The 19994-nt window shown below is 43.5% G+C and overlaps 1 protein-coding gene across 4 annotated transcripts in view; it reads right to left on the reverse strand.

Annotated features, from left to right (window-relative positions):
• Positions 1-19306, reverse strand: part of ABCG2 (ATP binding cassette subfamily G member 2 (JR blood group)) — a 155490-nt gene extending 136184 nt beyond the window's left edge. Inside the window, exons 1-4 of one of the 4 annotated variants that reach the window (XM_068542428.1) lie at positions 18893-19306; positions 18024-18171; positions 16114-16193; positions 6646-6852 (exon numbers count right to left, since the gene is read on the reverse strand). Coding sequence is in view for 1 of the 4 variants with exons in the window: in XM_068542423.1 (XP_068398524.1) it covers positions 16114-16166 (53 nt within the window). In the remaining 3 variants the exon portion in view is untranslated. Of the gene's footprint in view, positions 1-6455; positions 6853-16113; positions 16194-18023; positions 18172-18892 lie in introns of all 4 variants that reach the window. The other 3 variants (XM_068542425.1, XM_068542423.1, XM_068542426.1) reach the window with 3 other exon arrangements.
• Between the last annotated feature and the right edge of the window lie 688 nt (positions 19307-19994).

A 19994-nucleotide genomic window follows, 5' to 3' on the forward strand; every position in this document is an offset into this window, starting at 1 on the left:
TTATTTATTTATTTATTTTCGTCCGTGTTGGGTCTTCGTTGCTGCGTGCACCCTGCGTGCGGGCTTTCTCTGGTTGCGGCGAGCGGGGGCTACTCTTCGTTGCGGTGCGCGGGCTTCTCACTGCGGTGGCTTCTCTTGTTGCAGAGCACGGGCTCTAGGCGCACAGGCTTCAGTAGTCGTGGCATGCGAGCTCAGTATTTGTGGCTCGCGGGCTCTAGAGTACAGGCTCAGTAGTTGTGTTGCATGGGCTTAGTAGCCCCGCGGCATGTGGGATCTTCCCGGACCAGGGCTCGAACCCATGTCCCCTGCACTGGCAGGTGGATTCCTAACCACTGCGCCATCAGGGAAGTCCCACAATATCTGTCCTTTGATAACTGGTATATTTCACTTAGCACAATGTCATCATGATTCATCTATGCTGTAGAATGTGCCAAAATTTTTAAGGCAGAAGTACTATTCCACTGTATGCATATACCACATTTTGTGGTATTCATCTGTCAATGGATGCTTGGTTTGCTTCCACCTTTTGACTACTGTGAATAATGCTACTATGAATACGGGTGTACAACTATCTGTTTGAGTGCCCTCTTTCAATTCTTTTGGTATATACCCAGAAGTGCAATTGCTGGATCATATGGGAACTCTGTTTAATTTGCGATGCCAAACTGTTTTCCATAGCAGCTACACCATGTTACAGTCCTACTAGCAAAGCACAAAGGTTCCAGTTTCTCCACATCTATGCCAATACTTGTTGTTTTCCTTTTTTTTTTTTTTTTTAAATTAGGGCCATCCTAGTGGGTATGAAGTGATATCGCGTGGTTTTGACTTACATTTCTCTAATGATTAGTGGTGTTGAACATCTTTTCATGTGCTTATTGGCCATCTGTATATCTTCTTTGGAGAAATGTCTATTTGAGTCCTTTACCCTTTTTTAATTGGGTTGTTGGGCTTTTATTGCTATTGAGCTGTAAGAGTTCTTTATATCCTAGATATTAACCCCTCATCAGATATACGATTAGCAAATATTTTCTGCCATTCTGTGGGTTGTCTTTTTACTCTCTTAATAATGTCTTTTGATGAATAAAACTTTAAAACTTTGATGAAGTCCAATTTATCTAGTTTTTTGTTTGTTGCCTGTGCTTTTGGTGTCATATTCAAGAAATCACTGCCAATCCAATGTCATGAGCTCTTCCCCTATGTCCTCATCTAAGAATTTTACACTTTTAGCTCTTAACGTTTGGGTCTTTGATCCATTTTAACTTAATTTTTGTATATGGTATAAGATAAGGGTCTAACTTAATTCTTTTGCATGTGGATATCCAGTTTTCCCAGCACCGTTTGTTGAAAAGGCTGTCTTTTCCCCACTGAATGGTCTTAGCACCTCTGCAGAAAATCATTTGACCCTATATGAGTTTATTTCTGGGCTCTCTTTTCTGTTCCATTGGTCTGTATGTCTTTATGCCAATACCACAGTTTCAATTACTGTAGCTTTGCTGAGGGCAGAGGTTTTTTTGTTTGTTTTTTGGGGGCTGCACCACACGGCTTACGGGATCCTAGTTCCCTGACCAGGGACTGAACCGGTGCCCCGGGAATTGAGAGCGCTAAGTCCTAATCACTGGACTGCCAGGGAATTCCCGAGGGTAGTTTTAAATCAGAGGTCACAGCAATTCCAAAGGACTAGAGCAGGGAATTGGCAAACTTTTTTCTGTAAAAGGACAGACAGTAAACATTTTGGGTTTCACAGGCCATGTGGTCTCTGTCACAGTTACTCTACCCTGCTACTGTAGCACTAAAGTAGCCATAGACAATACATAATCAAATGGGTGTGGCTGTGTTCTAATAAAACTTTATAAAAATAAGTGGTAAGAGATTCTCAAAATCGTTAACCATCAGGGAAATGCAAAGCAAAACCACAATGAGCTATCACCTCACACCTGTCACAAGTAACAATAGTTGGTGAGGATGTGGAGAAAAGGGAACCCTCCTTCACTGTTGGTGGGAATGTAAATTGGTGCAGTCACTGTGGAAAACAGTATGGAGAGCTCTCAAACAACTAAAAATAGAACTATCAGGGCTTCCCTGGTGGCGCAGTGGTTAAGAATCCGCCTGCCAATGCAGGGGACACGGGTTCGAGCCCTGGTCTGGGAAGATCCCACATGCCGCGGAGCAACTGGGCCCGCGAGCCACAACTACTGAGCCTGCGCGTCTGGAGCCTGTGCTCCGCAACAAGAGAGGCCGCGACAGTGAGAGGCCCGCGCACCGCGAGGAAGAGTGGCCCCCACTTGCCGCAACTAGAGAAAGCCCTCGCACAGAGACGAAGACCCAACACAGCCAAAAATAAATATAAAATAAATTAAAAAATTAAAGAAACATTAAAAAAAAATAGAACTATCATATGACCCAGCAATTCCACTGATGGGTATATATCCAAAAAAACCCAAAAACCCTAATCCAAAACGATACACGCACCCCAGTGTTCATAGAAGCATTATGTACAATTGCCAATGTATAGAAGCAACCTAAGTGTCCATCAACAGATGGATGGAAAAAGAAGATGTGGTGTATATATGTACAATGGAATAGTATTCAGTCATTAAAAAGAATGAAATTTTGCCATTTGCATCAACATGGATGGACTTGGAGGTCATTTTGCTAAGTGAAATAAGTCAGACAGAAAAAGACAAATACTGTATCATTTATATGTGGAATCTAAACAATACAACAAACTAGTGAATATAACAAAAAAGAAGTAGACTAACAGGTATAGAGAACAAACTAGTGGTTACCAGTGGGGAGAGGGAAGGGGGGCAATATAGGAGGAGGGGGATTACAAAAAGGGGGATTATTATGGGATATATGAAATCATCTGTGTGAAACTTTCGAAAACTGTGAAGCACTACAGAATTTAAAGAATATTTCATTCAATAAAAAAAATAGGTGGCAAGACAAATTTGCCCCAAGGGCAGTAGTTTGATACCCTCTGGACTGGCAGTCACCGTTGGGCATTTTCAAAGGCCTTAAGGAAGGCCAGCGTGATAAGAACAAAGATGAGAGAGAAGGGAGATGAGGTTGGAGAGATATACAGGGGCCAGATCACATAGACGCTTGTTGACCACAAGGAAGATTTGATTTATTCTCCCTCATCCATTCACCTACCGAACATCCATCAAAGACCTACTAGGAGTTAGGGGCTGGGACTACATAGAAGTTAGGCTCAGTCCTCAGCCTCCTGGAGCTTCGATGGAGAGAAGAGGCATAAGCGAAGGAGTTTTAACACAGTATCACATTTCCTTTCTGAGTCATGGCATCACCTGAACCATGGGATTCCTGCTCTGAGCTTTACTCTACCGCCTTCGTTTGAGCCTTTATTAATTCTCTCCATGATGGTTGCAACAGTCTATTTAAACAGCTCTCTGCCTGTAGTCTAACCTTTTCCCAAACTGGCCTCCACACTGCAGCAGGAGACATTTCTAAAATGCAATTCTGATGGCACTCCCCAGCTTCAAACTACATTGATGGCTTTCATCACTGTCAGAGTTAAGTTCAAGCTTTTAAGATGATATGTAAAGCCTTGCGTGATCGGGCCCTTGCCAACTTCTCATCATCATCTGCTCTCCATCCCCTCGGTGGGAAGTGCTAGCTGACAGCTCAGGACATCTACTTATACACACGTAAGAACATGTTTAACTCATGATTAAGTCCTGGGGTAACATCTACATCGAAGAACAGCATTTGATACCTGCTCACGCAATATCTTCTTGCTGTCGGTGTTTCTACTATAAAGTATAATTATGAATTGAGCAAGACTTAGAAATAATAAGAGCAAACACATACAGAGATAGTCTGTGCCTGGCACTGTTAAGTCATGTAATCCTCACAACCACCATATGAGGTAGGTGGTATCATTGTGTCCATTTCACAGATTAGGAAACTGAGGCACAGAATGGTTAAGTCCCCCAGGATCGCACAGCTTCTAAGTGTGATGCCATCAATATTCAAACCCAGGAATTCTGACTCTATAATCTCTGTTGTGAAGCACACAAAGCCTCCTCACTAAACCACAAATATGTTATTTAAAAATACTGACCGAAGCTATGCCTGTAGTCTAAAAGCATGGTCTCCGGATGGTAGCATTAAAATCACCTGGGAGCTATTAGACATGCGAATTCTCAGGCCTGGGCCCTGACCTACTGAATCAGATCTCTGAAGTTAGGGCCCAGGAATCTGAGTTTTAGCAAGCTCCCCAGGTGATTTTCAATCACAATAAAGTTTGAGAAGCCCTGCTCTAAAATGCTTATTCCTAGGGAGTAGAGGTGCTAAGGGATGCAAAGGTTATGACAAACGTAGATAATTTTGACAGAAGAAGTAGAAACAGGATTCTTTTTAATGCACAAAGGTTTCAAATTTTGACATGAAAAGCAAACAAATCCTAGCAGAGAGCAATAACGGTTGTCATAGGTTTTGAGAGGATGCTTGACAGGATGAAGGAAAGTACAGGATAAACCTGAACTTACAGCAAACGGGCAAGTTTAAATCCAACACACCTACTAACCAGCCGTGTGACTTTTCAGAAATTGCTTAACTGGAGCCTCAGTTTCTTCACTGACAGGTAAAAATAATAATCCCCTTGACGTGTACCCCATGACGGTTGTGAAAAATCAAGCAGGGTAAGATATGTGACAATGCCTTGTATGGAAGGATAGCGTGCTGATCAAGCTGCATTTTCTGCTGTATCTGTTTACAAAAGAATAAACGCATTTTCCCTTCTACTCAGGAAATGGATAGGATTTTGAGTCACCTGCAGTGACTGAAGAGATCCCTACTTTCTTTAGTGAAGGTTGCAGGAGATACACAGGCAGAATGAGGGGTTGCTCTGGGCTTGGAAAGACAAGGAAGTGGCCTCACCTGAGAGAATGGGGCCAAAGTGCTGACAGATGGTGGTTAGGACTATGATTATATGTCTCTAAACTCATCTGTAGCTTTACAATTTCTCCCCCCATAAAAGTTCATGAAAACTTAGCTTAGGCTGATACTCAGCCCTGCGCACTTCTTACTGCCTGTCAGTGGTCTGCTGTGGTGTGGGCTGTTTACAGCAGCTTCTGTTCTGATTAGTCAGTGTTTGTGCCACGTAAGTTGTTAAATTTTTAAGTAACACCCCCATTATGCTCCATAATGGAAAGGAATGTTATTTGCCGTTTATTTCAAACAAAAGCAACTCCCCTCGGTCTGGGATGGTTTAATGGATTCATACTGAGCCTCACCAGGCCTGTTCATGCCACTGACCTTTGATTCCACTGACTGTCCTTGACTCAATGACAAATAGTTCCAGCATGTTCATTAAAACAATGCAATTTTTAATTTACCTATTCTGTCTCAAGCACATTTTTCTAGCTGAGGAAGACGCAAGCTACTCCTCTAGAAAAACTCCCATGCGTGTGAGGGAAAGAATTCTATTATCAGGCTGGGGTTTCTTGTGTTCACTTTGCACACCTGACTTCCCTGGCCACAACTTGCCTTTCTTTCCCTTTTCTTCTCCCGTTGTTTGTTCCTCCCCTCAAGGAGGCACAGAATAGGTACCCTCCCTGTTATTCATTTTTCACCCTCTTGGCTTGTGGCTTTCGGATTAAAAGCAACTTTCTGATAAATATGTATCATTTAGGACAGGGAGCTGCTCAATTTAAAGAGGAACACTCACACGAGAAGAGAAAACACATCAATCATATTCCGTACTCCAGCTGACTTTAAACCGCGTCACAGATTCGCACGCTGTACAATCCTCACCTCCGAATGGGAGGAGGATTACACCAGTTATTTTTCTAGATGTGTGATTTTCAACTGAAGCTGAAACGTTCAAATGACCACTAGCTACCCCAGTTAAGGCATGATGTGGATACTTATTCCCCAAAATTGCAAAAATATTTCTGGCTCTGCTCAAAGTGGCCCATGCGATCTAAGGAGCAGACCAACATCCTCTCTCGCTTGGGGTGACATGGCTTACCGCATCTAGGAACTATTTAACACAACCACCCAAACTCTGAGCCTGTCCATCAAAGCAGGTACAACCTGGGCACAGTGGTGTCTGACTTTCCTCCCAGGCGCTCTACATAAATCATGTGCTCAGCCAAATACCTTCATTCTGCCGGCAACTCCCAACCCCTTTCCCCCAAAAGCAATAAACCGAGAGGGTGTCAGCCGTGGTTACTCGTGTTTCATGAACCAGCAGGTCACCTGGGAACCTGGGAACTGAGGTCACCTGGGAACTTGTCAGATATGCAGAATCTCAGGCCCACTGAATTCTGCTGCTTTTTAACAAGATCTCCAGGTGATTCATACACACATTCAAGTAGGAGAAGTACTGGTTTCATTGACACACTTGTTAAAAGCACGTGCCAAAAAAGAATCAAGATTCTCCACTCAGTATGAACATGTGAAAAAAACAAAAACAAACAACTCACCTCAGTTATGATCTGTGATGTTGGAAGGAAAGCACCTTGGTAGGGAGGCAGAGGTGATACTGAGAAGATTTCGACTCTTGTTGGCTTTCCCACAGAGACTTCAACCAAGATCCACGTCTATTAAAGTCCAGAAGCTTCCCTTCCTGCCAGCTCTCAAGGTGCAAGAGAAAGTATCAGAGAGGGAACTTACCAGCCCCTGGCTACGTCTTGCAACTACCAGAAAGACTGAGGCTTTCCAAATAAGCTAGCCGTGGGATACTGTCCGGTTCTCCAATCTCCTTGAGTTCCTTTTTTCTCCACTGTTAGGTGGTTATTAACCGCATTTCCTTCTCGATCACTGGGATTCAAACTGACAACCTAAAGCCTCTAACCAGCCTGGGATCCTTTTCCGACGTTCCTGGCAAGGGGATAGGAAAAGGAAGAAATTCACGTGTCAGAGAGATATTTTTCTCTCTTTTTCTTTATGCAAGAGAATCCTGAGGACAGTATCTCCGACACTAATGGCAACTTCAGCAAGGATAAAAACCGATTCTAGCAAATAGTTTTGCTCTGTGTAAACTTCCTGTCTTTTGCTAGACGTGACGTAACGGGTCTCCTTTCATAAGCTCTGTCTTCTAGCAAAAGAATACAAGCAGGAAGATAACACAGATTTGGAAAGGAAGTGAAAGAAACCAAAACACAGACAGCATTAGGTTTCAGTGCAAAAGCCCACTAGAGATTTGAAGAGAGGAGCTATATTTGGAACACGCTATCCTTCTAATGCTCTTTTCTAAACCAGAAGTATAACAGGAAGTTAAGGTTGTATTAATAGGCATTTCATATTCTGAAAACATGAAGGAAGGATGTCAAGTGACAAAATATGACACATACTAAGAGCTTCTGGCTCTTTACCGCCCGTGACCAGTTTTTTAATCCAAGGTTTCTCAACATAAAATGGTGGTAACAATAATGCTTTCCTTAGAGAGCTGGCATAACAATATCATGAGATACGTGAAATGCCGATTACTGAACTTGCCTTGCTGGAAGTCCTCTTTATAGTCAAGTCAAGTCACTATCCTGATTTTCCTCTCTACTGTGCATACCTAAGCACAGCTCAGGCAGTCAATAAATATTTATTGAAATGAAATGCAAGTTTAAAAAATTTTGATGTTGTTAAGAAATTCCATCTATTTCTTTTCTTTCTTAAATTTATTTATTTATATTTACAATTGTTTTTGGCTGCATTGGGTCATCGTTGCTGTGTGCAGGCTTTCTCTAGTTGCGGCGAGCGGGGGCTACTCTTCGTTGTGGTGCGCGGGCTTCTCATTGCGGTGGCTTCTCTTGTTGCGGAGCACGGGCTCTAGGGCATGTAGGCTTCTGTAGCTGTGGTGCATGGGCTTAGTTGCTCCGCGGCATGTGGGATCTTCCCGGAACAGGGCTTGAACCCGTGTCCCCTGCATTGGCAGGTGGATTCTTAACCACTGTGCCACCAGGGAAGTCCCATCTATTTCTTTTCATCATTTTTATTGTGGTAAAATACATATAACATAAAATTTTAGTCATTTTTAAGTGTTTGATTCAGTGGCATTAATTACATTCACAATGTTATGTAACCATCACCATTATCCATTTCCAAAACTTTTTCATCACCCCAAACAGAAACTCTGATCATTAAGAAATAACTCCTCCAGGGTTTTTTTAAATGTGAGGATCACTTTTTAATTTGGGGGATCCCTCCTCCCTCACGGTAGTAGTTGCACTTTACCCCTCAGAGAAAATATAATTCAGACACCAAGAATAACATAGATAGCTTATTTATTATTTATTTATTTTAACATCTTTATTCGAGTATAATTGCTTTACAATGTGTTAGTTTCTGCTGTATAACAAAGTGAATCAGCTATACATATACATATATCCCCATACCCCCTCCCTCTTGCGTCTCCCTCCCACCCTCCCTATCCCACCCCTCTAGGTGGTCACAAAGCACCGAGCTGATCTCCCTGTGCTATGCGGCTGCTTCCCACTAGCTTAGATAGCTCTTTTAAATAAATTTGCATTTTAATCATACAACACAACAAATCTTCACACATTTGAAATACGTGTGAGATTATTCTTTATTCCAGCTAGGGAAAAGGTTTAGAACAAACCTTGGAATAAAATTTCTGCCATATGTGGATATATCTGAAATTCTTTTAACTGTGTTCTCCCTTTTAAATAAGGCTAATTATTTCCTTTTGAAGGGAGAAGAGAGGAAACAGCATTTATTGACACCAACTGGGTACCAGCGAGGATTCAACTTTCATCCCGTTCTTTATCATAAACATAAATAAGTGTGAAATTATTTATATGATATTACTGTGATTCTGTGTGATAATTTTCTAGTTATTGCACAGTTGACCCTTTTGCTGTGATGTAAGCATGGACAAAGCAGAGGTACCTGTATCCTGCCTGGTATTTAATTGAGCAAGGCATGTGTGTATTACACTAGTAGTGCAATTGTCTGTATACAGGCAAGGCCTGGGGGGAAAACAGACTAGTGCAAAATGATAAACTTAAAAGAAATGCCAACATATCCATAGAGACGGCAGAAATTTTATCCCAAGATTTATTCTAAACCAAATAAAACTTACTTGGCAAATACAATTTTAGGGATAATTAAAAAAATACGTTAAAACTAAATAACCATGATTCTAGGGATCAGTTCGACGCTGTGAGAATTTAAGGCACAGTCCTGTCCTCCAGGGGCTGGCATCAAGGTTGGGTAGACGAGACTTACACACACGAGCCAACAACAGGGCTGGCTGAATGGCATATTGGTGCAGGCTGTAGGTAGCTGGAAAAAAGAGTGCCCAGCGTAGAAGACGCAGATTTCGGACGCTGGATCCTTCCTTCCTACTGATATAGACCCACGGTCGACTTGGGTAAGCTGACTGAGTCAACTCTTAGCAAAGCTCAGACTTACTGGGCTCAAACTCTCATGATTCCCATTTATTCCAAACAATAAACATTAGATAAGTCCTTGCTTAAGAAGTAACTGAGGCCTTTCTTCCATGGAGGTAAATCTAAGTGTTTCCAATGTAGGAAACACATATTGCTTTTCTGAAAGAAGGTAACACAAACTTTAATTTTCAAATTCCTCCCATGTTCCATGTTTCATGTAACATGTAATTTTATGTTATTAAATGTAATATTAAGACAACAGTAATTCAATATGGGAAGGAAGGGAGGAAGGGAGCAAAGGAGAGAAATTAGAACCTAAATATTTACCTATAAAGGCATGGTTAAACGAAATGTAGCATATGCATACAATGGAATATTATACAATAAAGAATGAGATAGAAATTTATGTACTGTCTTGACAAAGAAAGATCTCCAAGACATATTAATTATAAAAAGCAAGTTGCTAATTAACACAGGGCATATAAGTTCACTTATGTTAAAATGCACCCATGTAGACAGACACACACACACATGCCCTCACAAAACAAAACTATGTATTTCTATATGTACCCATCTATGTATGTAATCACAAAGAAAAACCTTTGGAAAGATATGACCCAAAATGGCAGCAATGTCTGGGAAGTATGGGATTAGGAGGTGGGGATACTTTTTTGAAAGTATACATCTCTGTTGTTTAAAGACTTCCCACCATGTATTCATCTATTTTCCTATTTCTCTTAGAGTAAAAGCCAAAGACCTTTACAATCTGTATCTTCTACCCCTAACCTACTCCTCTCATCTCATGTTCCCCTTTACCGATTGCAATGTAGTGAGACATATCTCCCTGTTATACCTCAAATATACATACACGGACCCACCTCATGGCCGTTGCCCTAGCTGCTCCTTTTCCCTAGAAAGTTCTTCCCCTATTTATCTATTTGGCTCATTCTTTCACTTCCTTCAAGCTTTTCCTCAAATGGTAACTTCTCACGAGGCCTACCTGACCTCCCAACTTAAAATTGCAGTTCCCCTCTTGCACTGTTGGTGGGAATGTAAACTGATACAGCCACTATGGAGAACAGTATGGAGGTTCCTTAAAAAACTAAAAATAGAACTACCATATGACCCAGCAATCCCACTACTGGGCATATACCCTGAGAAAACCGCAATTCAAAAAGACACATGCACCCCAACGTTCACTGCATCTCTATTTACAATAGCCAGGACATGGAAGCAACCTAAGTGTCCATCGACAGATGAATGGATAAAGAAGATGTGGTACATATATACAATGGAATATTACTCAGCCATAAAAAGAAACAAAATTGAGTTATTTGTAGTGAGGTGGATGGAGTTAGAGTCTGTCATACAGAGTGAAGTAAGTCAGAAAGACAAAAACAAATACCGTATGCTAACACATATATATGGAATCTAAAAAAAAAAAAAAAGGTTCTGAAGAACCTAGGGGCAGGATGGGAATAAAGACGCAGACCTACTAGAGAATGGACTTGAGGACACGGGGAAGGGGAAGGGGAAGCTGGGACGAAGTGAGAGAGTAGCATGGACATATATACACTACCAAATGTAAAACAGATAGCTAGAGGGAAGCAGCCGCATAGCACAGGGAGATCAGCTCAGTGCTTTGTGACCACCTAGAGGGGTGGGATAGGGAGGGTGGGAGGGAGGGAGACGCAAGAGGGAAGAGATATGGGAATATATGTATATGTATAGCTGATTCACTTTGTTATAAAGCAGAAACTGATACACCATTGTAAAGTAATTATACTCCAATAAAGATGTTTTAAAAATAAATAAAGTCAACTATGAGAATTCAAAAAAAAAAATTGCAGTTCCTCCTACTAGCATTCTTGATCTACCATATCTTATTTTTGTTAATAGCAATTATCACCTTCTAACATATTATGTAATTTCCTTACTTATTATGTTTGTTTTTCTCCTTCCACTAGAATTAAGCTCTATGTGGACATGAATTTTCATTTGCTTTGTTCATTGATATAGCCTTAGTCCCCAGAATTGTGCCTGGTATACCAGTAGGTACTTGATAAAATATATTAATCAATTCACAAATCTTCACAAGAATATATTCATGTACTTTTAAAATCAAAGATATCCACAATCTCACAAACAGAAAGTCAGAATAAAATGTTTAACGACCCCCCAGGTTCTGTGGAACAAGATTTGAAAACCTCTGGTTTAAAGCTCTTAAATAAGATAAAACTTATGGGAAGGAAGCTCTTTAAATGGAAGCCCTTCTACTGACTTAGGCACACTATCTAACAGTGCATATTATCTTACCCTGGAACACCTATTTTTCAAACAACTAGGAATAAACCAACCACTCCTAGGAACTTCTGTGAAATCCCCAGCTATTTCTTTACAAAGGCAAAGAACCAGTGAAGATCCCTTATTTCTTATAAAGGAAGCACTGTGCAAAAGTGAAGAGTTGTAGCAAAAATCATGTCTAATTCTTGGAGGCCTCCTTTATCTTTCAAAAATATGCATGTCCCTAAGGATGTAGATGGACTTGAATTCCTGATCTTGTTTGAGCAGATACTGAACTCTTTGGAATAGGGAAAGTGAGAAAGGTTTCAAACAGCCAGCTTCATCCTCTAATTCAAAGAACAGTAAAGTCCTTTAGCTAGAGAAGACTTTTATCAGAATCCGTAGTATGGCGTAGGAGGAAGCCAATCCAAATTATGAGGGTGGGGAGGTTGGGAAGTGGTCCCCAGGCAAATATTTTGCCAGTCCTGTTTTTCCCCTGGCTTTAACCATTCCTCAGTGCTCGGAGAGGCAGTAACAGAGAGCAGTCCTTAGCTAAGCCATTTGAAAATGATGGAAGGGCCTTTGATATTATCCCAAACTTGTTTTGTTTTGTTTCCCAGCCTATGTTGGCTCATGATGGAGTCTTCAGAATCCACTAGAATGCATTCATGTAAATTTATGATAATCTATTCCTATGTTCCAGGGTATGGAAAAGTTGCTCCAAATTTTCTTTAAGATTTAGAAGCAAACTCAAGACTTAGGAATTGTTTACAAAGAGTCAAAAATCCTGTGTTGCATACTTTTATTATCAAGACTCTCAATGGTTATGTACAAGTCCCTCAGCACTCATAGTCTGGGTTTCTCACTTTGCCAATTATCAACTACTCAGAGTTAAGGACCACGTCTTAGGCTTTTGTAGTCCTATAGTCCGGTGCTGTTCACACGGTAATCATTTAACCGAGGTTTATAATCATCATTATGAACCAAATGACAACATAAGCTGAGGCTATGAACATTACTTAAAATAAAATCACACTTGTGGCAGAACTCTCAAACACCAAACCTGCTTCCACGGTGCTTCTGAATTTTAAAAGCCAAAAGCTACAACGGAAAAGCAGTAATCGTGACACACTCTCCTTGTAAACTCTTCAAACTTGTTGTGTACTGAACTGGCGACACAAGAAGCTCTGGGAGAGGGAAGCTCAAATCAAAGCAACCACTTTTTACTGGGCAGACCAACCTCACCTCTCTGTATTTCCCCGCAAGTTTGTGCAGCTGTTAATAAACGTTTAGAGTTCAAGCAATCTAGGTACAATAGTTCATGACTGGTACCTTGATCAGCTCTACAGAGAAGAGAGACTCTCTGGAGGGCAGCACTGCCTCGTTTTGATACCGACCAGGGTTCTTGGCCTTCCGCAAGCGATAGAAATTGACTAGAGGCTAGAGGAGCAATTCGGGCGAGGCTTTATTGGGGCCCCTGCAGCAGCGCGGGGCAGCGAGAACGAGCAACAGTTTCCCTCGCTTGCTTGCTCCCTGACGGGGGACGAGCTGGCTCCTTAAACGGGGTGAGGGTAGTGCTGTGACCAGGGGTCCGGCCAGAGGGGTGGCTTAGGTGTTCTGCCCGCCCCTCTGCTGGTGCCAGGTGCCCGGGGCATGCTCAGTACCCTGTTTTTGCTCCCGGCACCCTGTTTTTGCTCCCAACTCTTCAGAAGTGGCAGCTGGGGGTTTTTTTGGTCTCTTTGTATCTTTTGGGTCCAGAATTTGCCCCAACTGCGCATGCGCGCAGTTATTTTTAGTCCCATAGAGTTTCTTTGTATTTTGTTGCTGGATGAGAGGTGTGTCCAGGTGCGAGAATGTAACACTGCAACTAAGCGTCCCGGGCCCCAGCCTGTCTCCGTTTTACTTTTTTTCACAAGACTGAAGATCTAGACAACAAATGCAGCAAATTTTGTATGTTTCCATAATTATGCATTTGTATGTTTGTATATATCTTATGTAGCAGAGAACGCAAGGGAAGTGTCCTAAAGGAAGGAGATACTTAAAAAAGAATAAAAAATCAGAAACATCAACGTGCCCCACAAGAGGAGAATGTGACAAACTGTGGTATATGATACCATAATCATAAAAATTAACAAGTATATGGTCTATATTGATCATGGCATATGAAGTATTTGAGGAGAAAAAACTTTTGCTGTACCCTCTTAGGTTGAGTTCCTAGGGACCTCTGAATTAAACTGACAAAAGACAACAGGAGAAAAAAGCCTTATTCATATGGAAGCAGCTAGTAGCTAGCTAACTGGTTAAAGACAGAGGCTTATCTACCTAACTTACTAGGGGAAAGAGGGAGATGGAGAAAAATCTATGGAAAGAACAAGTAGGTTTCCATAGGAAAGCCATAGGATTTTTTTTCCATAGGAAAGCCATAGGATTTTTTTTCCATAGGAAATCCATAGGATTTTTAGGAGAATAAACTGGAGATAAGAAAGCCTGTGATAATATTTATGAATATGCAAGTGGGCTTTTCCATCTCCTTCATGGCCACGAAACTCCCAGAGAGGAGATTTACGGCCTATTTACTTTTGATCTCTCTCCTAGGAGTAAGCTCATGCTGAAGAGGGAATTTATGACAGCCTCATTTCTCAGAAGTTTCTGCTCTTAGATAAGGGAAATGCTGAGAAGGCTTCTTTCTGCATCTGTTGATTCTTTTTTTTTAAATTTATTTATTTTATTTAATATCTGTGTTGGGTCTTCGTTTCTGTGCGAGGGCTTTCTCTAGTTGCGGCAAGTGGGGGCCACTCTTCATCGCGGTGCGCGGGCCTCTCACTGTCGCGGCCTCTCTTGTTGCGGAGCACAGGCTCCAGACGCACAGGCTCAGTAGTTGTGGCTCACGGGCCTGGTTGCTCCGCAGCATGTGGGATCTTCCCGGACCAGGGCTCGAACCCGTGTCCCCTGCATTGGCAGGCAGATTCTCAACCACTGCGCCACCAGGGAAGGCCTGCATCTGTTGACTCTTAATTGCCTTCAGCTCAAATTAATCCTCATGCCGAAGGGGCATATTGGGGGTAGGGGGGCATATCCTGATCCCCTTCGGTATAAAGTTATATTAGGTGACGAAAATCAGAACTAAATTAACATGAATGTTTTCACTGATTTTTTAAATATAAAAAAAAGTATGCCTAAATATGGCAGAGATCAGAAATTAGTTTGGGAAAAAGAATATAGGGTTTTAATAGTCATTATTAAGTTTCTTATTCTGTTAAGTTTATTAAAGTTCATAGCCATCAGTCATTTTTTAGGTGAGTGAGGGAGAAGTATGAGAATATTAAGAAAAAATTCAGTCAGGCAGGGAGAGAGATAGTAAAAAAAAAAAAGTAGAAAGGTAGTGAGAGGGGAAAGAAGGCACAGAAGGGGAGGGAAAAAACAAAAACCCGCAGAGAAACATTTACTGAAAAGCAAAATGACACCTAGAGAGATAGGAATTAGTGGCAGAAAAAGAGATATGCTACTTCGAAGGTTCTGTATTAACTATTCATGTCTCTCAACAACCTTAAGTGGTATAATCATCCCCATTTTACAGATGATGAAAATGAGTCATTTGTTAAATAACTGGTTCAAGTAACTTGCTCAGTTATGCAGGTAAGGAGGGCAGAATTCAGGCAACTCCAGACTGGACCATTTGGCCCTGACGCCTCTTATGCAGACATGCCAACATTTCAGAAGGTAAGTTTCCATCATCCTCTGAAATAGCGACGACTGATTCAGCAACTTAACACAGATCTTTCAGACATCTGAAACATTTTTTTGCCTTTGCTTTGATAAAGTTTTTTTTCGAAGTAAATATTTATTTTCCCCAGAAATACTAAAGCTTTCCACCTTTAGAGAAACGACAGTGCTCTTCCTTCTCATCTACACCCCTATGGTAGAGCACATTTATTCATTCCTTCCTTCATTCAGCAAGCTGAGTGCCCACTGTAGCAGGATGGTGACAGGTGCTGTGTGTGTGTACGACTGAGTAAAACCGCCTGGGCCCTGTCCTCAAAAACTGCATAGTGACCTATGGGGTACAGCTTGGAACAGTTCCTCGTGTGACACCTAACAAACTGTGTGATCTTGAAAGCAAGAGCTTTTACTATTAGAAAACCTGATGCTACTATTCTCTGACTTTCCAAATTGACACTTTGGGGTCGGGATTCTCTTTCATGAATTTGGCTTTAGACTTCGGCAGTAGACAAGCTTCTCACTTTTCTCTGATCCGTAAGAGTATGTTTACCTTCACGGAAATATCACAGCGTAAAGATGTTCTGGCAGGACCTACAAAGACCCTTAGGCTTGGATCTTCTTACACTGTCATTGTTTCTTACTTCAGGTACCACCGTCATGCTTCCTCAGCTCTGCCAGCCTAACTCGCTAGAACCGACTGAACAAGATCTTAAAACAGTGGCGCTGGACTCACCTGCCCACTTGGTTGTAATTGAAGAAATCTGAGGGTTTCGTTTCTCGATTCATCACTTTGGAAGGGCATACTCTTCGGTGCTAAGATAAAGATCAGGAATGAGACAATAACTTCTCTATTCTAAGTATGTCATTCATGCATTCCAAACCTTACTGAATGCCTGCTGTGCTGTTAGGATTATCTAGAAAAGAGACCTGGTCCCTGCCCTCGAAGAATTCACAGTCTCAAGGTGAAGACAGGGAAGAAAAGAGTTCTGATATAGGGTAGTAAGTGTTAGGATAGAAATAAGTATTGGATGTCATAGGAATAAATGAAAGGGAGACTTCAACTGGAGGAGTGGCAGAATAAACATCCCATGGGAAATGACATTTGAAGTTCGCCTGGGAAAGAAGTGGGGAGATGTGTTACAGGGAGAGAGAAAAACATACACAGGCCGGGATAAAGCTTAAGAAGGAAGGTCAGAAGTAGAAAAAATTACAAGGGAGCCGGGGCAGGGAACGGACCAGGAAGGAAGGGTCTTTTATGCAATGCCAAAGACTTTTACTTTATCTGGGAGGTGAGATTGAAAAAACGCAAACATGACTGTGTGATGATCACCATGTGGAGAATGGACAAGGGGTGACCCTGAAGGCAGAGAAATCAGTTGGGAAGCCACAGTATCAGCTGGATCTAAGGAAATGGCGGTGAGGATGGAGCGGAGGAGAAAATTACAGACGTGAAGGAGGAAAATTACAGATGTGAAGGTCTGAGTGAGAGGCACTGCCATTCATCAAGATGGGCAGACTAGAAGGGCTGGTTTGGGTGGGAATTCCATTTTGGATATGTTGAATTGAGGCGCCTATAGGACCTCTGAGCAGACATTTCCAGACCATGTCTGGACATTTTTTTTTTTTTTTTAATAAATTTGTTTATTTATTTATTTTTGGCTGTGTTGGGTCTTCGTTTCTGTGCGAGGGCTTTCTCTAGTTGCGGCGAGCGGGGGCCACTCTTCATCGCGGTGCGAGGGCCTCTCACTATCGCGGCCTCTCTTGTTGCGGAGCACAGGCTCCAGACGCGCAGGCTCAGTAGTTGTGGCTCACGGGCCCAGCTGCTCCGCGGCATGTGGGATCTTCCCAGACCAGGGCTCGAACCCGTGTCCCCTGCATTGGCAGGCAGATTCTCAACCACTGCGCCACCAGGGAAGCCCTGTCTGGACATTTGAGTGTGGAACTCAGGAGAGAAATCTGGGCTGGGAAAATAGTCGGAAGTTATCAGTATGCACGTGATGGGTGAAGTCATGAGAACGCATTGGCTCACACAAGGAGAGTACACCACAAGAAGAGGGTGGGTTTTTTTTTTTTTGTCCTTGATGAAGCAGTAAAAATTACTGATTTGATTAAATTGTGACCCCCAGAGTATATGTTTTTCAATATTCGGTGTGAAGAAACGGCAATTATTCATAAAGCACTTCTGCTGCCCAGCTATGATAGTTGTTGGTAGGAAAAGCACCTGTGTGAAGGGGGCAGGTGGTTACTGTTTCAGTCGCAAACTGAATTAGTTTTCCCGTCCACACAGGTTTAATGGGTTTAAAAAGGTAGACCTGGGGAACGCCAACAATCAAAGGGAGAGAGACAATCAAAGCAGCTGCTGGATATTTAGACAAAACCAGGAAAAGTCGTGACAGGAAAGCCTTAAGAGAGGAGACTGATTCAATGAGAGGGAAGTAGCCAGGAATGTTGAATGTGGAAGAGATGTCAAATAAGATAAAAACTAAAATGAATCACTATGTTCATCCAGTAAGAGGTCATTGTGGACCTCTGAGACAGATGTTTCATTGGTGTGGTAAAGTCGAAGGCAGGATGAAATAAATGAGAGATGTGGAAGTAGCAGCCTCAAATGTAGTCAGGAATGTGGTCTAAGAGTTTGGTTACCTTTTGCCTTGGTCTTGGTCTTAGTCTTGATGTGCTTTTACTATGTCCTCTCCTTCTTCCCCTGACACATTTTCCAATTATTCTACTCCTCCTGGTTTCCAATGAACAGCTGCAGCGTTCTCAGGTCCCTTCTGGAATTTTTTTCCACCTAATTATTAATACATAAGTACTTATTAACCTTACCTGACTTTGGTGGTGGAAAATAATTAACTTTGGGATGAAACAGGGCTGGGTTTGAATTCCTAGCCAGCACCCTCAGGTAGCTGCTTTTTGTGTTTTGTTATCTGTAGGAGTTTGGGCCTGTACAGAAATCCTCTCAAACTAGCCATGGGATGGAATTGAGACTCTCCTGGGATGAAGGCAGCTCTTCCCTCCACTCGTCCGTCCCCCTCTGGGGAAGTATGTGCTCTCTGCAAAGTCAAAAGTGTGCACATTATCTAGAAATGGCCCTGCCAGTTGGCACGATCTCTCAAACCTAGCTCCTCCCATTATACAGCCAGAGAGCCGGTCCATCCCTTAGTACAGACTTTTGAAGGAATCTCACTGGTTGTTGACTAGAGCTAAGGATTGGCTCTATTCAGGATCCTGCCGTCCAAACAGCAAGAAGTGTCAGTTGGGACACACACGGCCACCCAGGCCGAACATTTAAGCAAGAGCTACGAATAGGGCAGTGCCCGGGAATGAGGGTTTGGGCTGGGCAGAAACGCCAACGGAACCTCAGACCCATCCCTCGGTCTCTTCAGTTTTAGCTGCAAAGCGGAGTTAGTGCCTAGCAAACGCTGTGTTGTGCTGCCCAGAACCTACCCCCCGGACTGAGGAACTACAGCAGCCCCCCGGCTGCGGGGACACCGCCAGGGGCCAGCTCTCACCGGCTCTCCGCTCCAGGCGCTTCCCCGGGCAGAAGAGCGCCTCCTCGCCGACGGTCACGTCCTCTTCCCGAACGGCCGGCCTCCCATCGCCGGTGAACGTTCGGGGCCCGCGGCCAGTTCCGCCGGACCCGCCGGGGGCGCACGGAGGAAGGAAGAGCCGGGACGAGGCGGGGCCGGCGGGCGGCGCGGCGGGCGGTTCGCGCAGCTTCGGGGTTCGCGGCAGATTCGCTGTCAGGCCGGCGCAGCCGCCGCGGGGGGGAAAAGCAAGGGACGAAGGAAGGAACGGGAGGAGGAAGTGAGCGACAAAGCGGGACGGAAAGGGCAGCGAGCTGTTCGGACCCGCTTTCAGGCGCCGCAGGTCCGGGTCTCCGCCAGGCCCTCCCGAGGCGCAGCCGCCAGACCAGTGGAGCCGGGGCGCAGGGAGGCAGGGGCGCGGGGCGAGGATGCCGGGCGGGGGATGCAGGGACTCGGCGCAGCACCCCCTCCCGCTCCCGAGAGCGAGGAGAGCGCCGCCTACCGCGGTTTCTCATCTCTGCCTGTGGAGTCAGGGCGCCAAGCTGCTCGGGCTTTACCTGGTTCGCTGGGCAGAAACCAGGGATCCCGGGCAGCAGCCCTAGTCGCCGCCTGGGGCCACGCACCACAGTGCATCTTGTTCGGTAAGTGTCCGCGCACTGGTGAAAGGCCTTGGGTGTGCAATGAATGTGCTCCCTTCTTTTGCTGCATTTGCTCTTACAGAGTATTTTCTTACTGGTTATGGGTGCACGGCCTGTACAGCTGCACAGGATCCAGCTGTTAGAGGGGCCCCCTACTTGGTTTAGTGCTCTGCAGTTGCTGTCTTGAATAAGGACCTGGCATTGTCATTTGGCACGAAATATGTAACCGGTCCTGCCTTTGGCCGCCTGCCTCTTAAGACATGACGTTAAGTCTCCTGGCCCTTGAAAGAACCTACCCTTGACAATGTGAACAAAGGCTCAGTGACTTCACTGGTTAGATCTCTCTTGGCTCCATACATCTTGGCTTCACCTGTCCAGGTGAACACTGATATCCTTCTGGTATAACTCACTTTCCTCGCTTGTCGGTCTCCTGACAAAAAGTTCTAGGG

This window comes from Eschrichtius robustus, chromosome 4 (assembly GCF_028021215.1).
Source record: "Eschrichtius robustus isolate mEscRob2 chromosome 4, mEscRob2.pri, whole genome shotgun sequence".
Taxonomy (NCBI): Eukaryota; Metazoa; Chordata; class Mammalia; order Artiodactyla; family Eschrichtiidae; genus Eschrichtius; species Eschrichtius robustus.